General features: G+C 31.1%; 1 protein-coding gene across 1 annotated transcript; it reads right to left on the reverse strand.

Moving 5' to 3' along the window:
* Positions 1–655: 655 nt before the first annotated feature.
* On the reverse strand, positions 656–3,066 carry LOC136067736 (protein FAR1-RELATED SEQUENCE 11-like). Its single transcript, XM_065773965.1, has 3 exons — positions 2,080–3,066; positions 1,543–1,959; positions 656–1,422 (listed from the first exon to the last, which is right to left on the reverse strand). Exons 1-3 carry the CDS (start codon positions 3,052–3,054, stop codon positions 688–690), a joined length of 2,127 nt encoding a protein of 708 aa, XP_065630037.1. The 5' UTR covers positions 3,055–3,066; the 3' UTR covers positions 656–687.
* Between the last annotated feature and the right edge of the window lie 30 nt (positions 3,067–3,096).

Here is a 3,096-nt window from a genome sequence, read left to right on the forward strand (position 1 = left end):
TAAAGAAGCAGTCTCCATTTCACCTCTTTTTTTCTTTTTTTTTTTGTTACTTTTTCCCTTCAATCAACTATTTCACCTTTTCATCACCTACTTTTCTGTAGTCAATTTTTTTTTTCATCACTCTTCCATGGACCAGAAGAAAATATGTAGATATTGAATTTAATCCCCAAACTCAATTAAAATCACTAATATATTAATAAAAATCCTATTATATATACAATTACTGATTATATATATATATATATATATTCTTTTTCCTTCCATTTTTCATTAACGTGGCTCTAAATTTTTCATCATTTTTATCTTTGTAGTCTTTTTATTTTATTTTTTTAATAATTAAGAGAATTTTCATTTTGAGAATACAAAAATAGTTAACGTAGCACCAATTCATTACTATTGGACCGAAAGTTTCATAAACAACATACTGTGAGTGGGAGTGATCAAAATAGAGATAAAAATGAACAAAAATTTTAAAATCAAATGGGACAATAAAAGTATCACACCAAAATAACATATCCTTAATAATTAAAAGGCAACATATACTTAACATTTAAACCAACGATCAAGCAAAAGCAAAAGTTCAATAAGTAAATTCCATCAAATCTTCTCAAAAACATGTTGTCAAAATTACAACATTAACAAAATATGTGCCATAATTTTCCTTTCACAATCTCAAAAAGATTTCACCTAACATTTCAAACAAAATACCGGGTTCAATCCAATATCTGTTGATGTTGTTTTCTTTTTCTTGTTTGCACAATATGAGGAAGTACTACTATTCTTCTCCGGACATGTAGAGATGTTATGGCCAATATGCTTACAAAGTCTACAAGACTTCTTTTGCTTTCCCAACTCTCTTCCACCTTTCATTCGTTTTTGCTTTGGACGGCCTTTTGTCTTCGACATTGGAGGACAAGAAATAAAACAGTCTTCATCAATCACATTATTAACATCACCATCAATATTGGTTTCCTTGTCCACTAAATCTTCATCATTCAAAACTAACAATTCTTTTCCCTTTAGTGATGCTTCACAACTCCAACGTGACAATAGATACATATGTGGAATTTGGTGGCAATCTTTGTGAAGAAATATCCTAAGTATGTGACGACAAAGTATACCCCAAAATTCAAAATGTTTGCAACTACAATTAGTCATTTCACCATCCCACAAAACTTTGTGTTTTTGACTAGTTTTGTCTTTGTAATATTGCAACACAAATTCACTACCATTTTCTTGAAGCACAGAATATAGTGTAGCACTCCCAAACTCCACTTGAAATAATTTGAAAGCATAAGGTGTCAACACACTATGGGCTTGGTCTTCTAATGGTGAAAGGCTTCTTAAAGAAGAACTCCTAAATGTTTCCAACATTGTATCATGTGATTGTATTTGTTCAACATCTTCAATGGCAAGGTCAATCTAAAATTAAAAATGACAACAAATTATAAGCATTTAAATGACACACCAAGACTTAAAAAAATAATATAAAAAATACTAACATTGACAAATATAAACATAAATAAAATAAATTTTACTTACTTGTTTAACAAATTGGATCAAGCTTATGTGGGAACTAACAAATCGTTTGATAAAGGCATTTATGCTTTCAGATCTTCCCGTTGTTGTCATTCCTCCAAAAAAATCTCCATGAAGGTAACATGGTACCCAAAAGTGCTTAATTTGGTATAATCCAATCACATGCTTATTCATACACATGTCATATTTTGCAATAACTTGTAGCCATTGGTGCTCAAATTCTTCACATGAGTCCAACTTATATAACTTGTAGAAATCCTTGCACCAACTCGAATATTGACTACGAAGAATTGATGTAAACCAACCACTAAATTTAGCGGTAATATGCCATATACAAAATGCATGTTTTGTGAGTGGTAATTCTTTTGAAATTGCCTCTGTGATCCATGGATCTTGATCAGTCAAAATAGACTTGGGTGGCTTCTTCATCAATGATACAAAAGTCTACCAATCAAACATAAAATTATTACAATGCAAAAAAATTCAAATATTATCCAAATTAAAAAATAATTGTGAATCTTTACAAGATTGAAAATTTACCTTCATTAACCATTGAAATGTACTAGTTGTTTCGTTGCGAAGAAGTGCACAACCAAAAAGAATTGTCTTTCCATGATTATTGACACCCACAAAGACACCGAAAGGCATATCATAAGCATTCACCTTATAAGTAGTGTCAAAAACAACTACATCACCATATTTTTGGTACCAATCAATACAAGGATAAGGTGCCCAAAAAATATGCTCCAACTTTCTCTCATTGTCTATTTTAAAAGCATATTGAAACTTTGAATTCTCCTCTTTTGCATCTTTGCAATATTGTAAGAGGCTCATGGCATCACTCGTTGCATGCTCCCTTCTCATTTTCTCAAAAAGGTTACGAATATCTTTTTGAAAAAATGGAAGATGTCCATGTTCCACTTTTTTCTCAAGTTCCATAATACGCATTATTTGTCTAATCGAAAGATTAGCTTCTTTCAACAATTGAATGCGGTCTTCATCTTCTTTAGTGATAATTCGATTACTAGGTAGAAACCGCACTTCCGAAGGAGCCAACAATTCATGATTGTGATCTATAATAAACTTAGTGACATGCCATTCTTGTGGAAAAATATCAAATGACTTTCTTAAGGCAATCCTTAGATGAGCATTGCATCTACATTTTAAAGACTCTCTATTTCTTTGCTCCTTAGATGGATCCACAATTTTTAATGGGGGTTTACCTGCTCGATGACAAAAGAAATCCCGCCTTACTATTTCTTTATTTTTTGTGACAAACCGACCTTTTCGAATAGAAAAACCATGTTGTCTTGCATAAGTTGTATAGAAAATAAAAGCCTCTTCTTCACTAAGAAAACATTGACCAACAAAAGGCTCAAAATTATATTCTTCAAGAACTTTCTCTCCACAATTGTCACTATTTTTTTCATTATTTGAAGTCTGAGACTCATCCAACTCAATATAATTTCTTGAATCACTTTGATGAGTTTCATTTGCAATAAAATCCTCATCCATTTGTGCTATATTGTTACAAGAATTCAAAAAAAAAAAAAAAAA

This window comes from Quercus suber, unplaced genomic scaffold (assembly GCF_002906115.3).
Source record: "Quercus suber isolate HL8 unplaced genomic scaffold, Cork oak 2.0 scaffold_6, whole genome shotgun sequence".
NCBI lineage: Eukaryota > Viridiplantae > Streptophyta > Magnoliopsida > Fagales > Fagaceae > Quercus > Quercus suber.

Coding starts and splice junctions, on each gene's coding strand:
- LOC136067736 (XM_065773965.1), bottom strand. CDS start 3,054: ATGGATGAGGATTTTATTGCAAATGAAACTCATCAAAGTGATTCAAGA. Junction 1,960..2,079: donor CATTTCAATGGTTAATGAAG/GTAAATTTTCAA, acceptor TTGATGAAGAAG/CCACCCAAGTCTATTTTGAC. Junction 1,423..1,542: donor TGATCCAATTTGTTAAACAA/GTAAGTAAAATT, acceptor TTTTAATTTTAG/ATTGACCTTGCCATTGAAGA.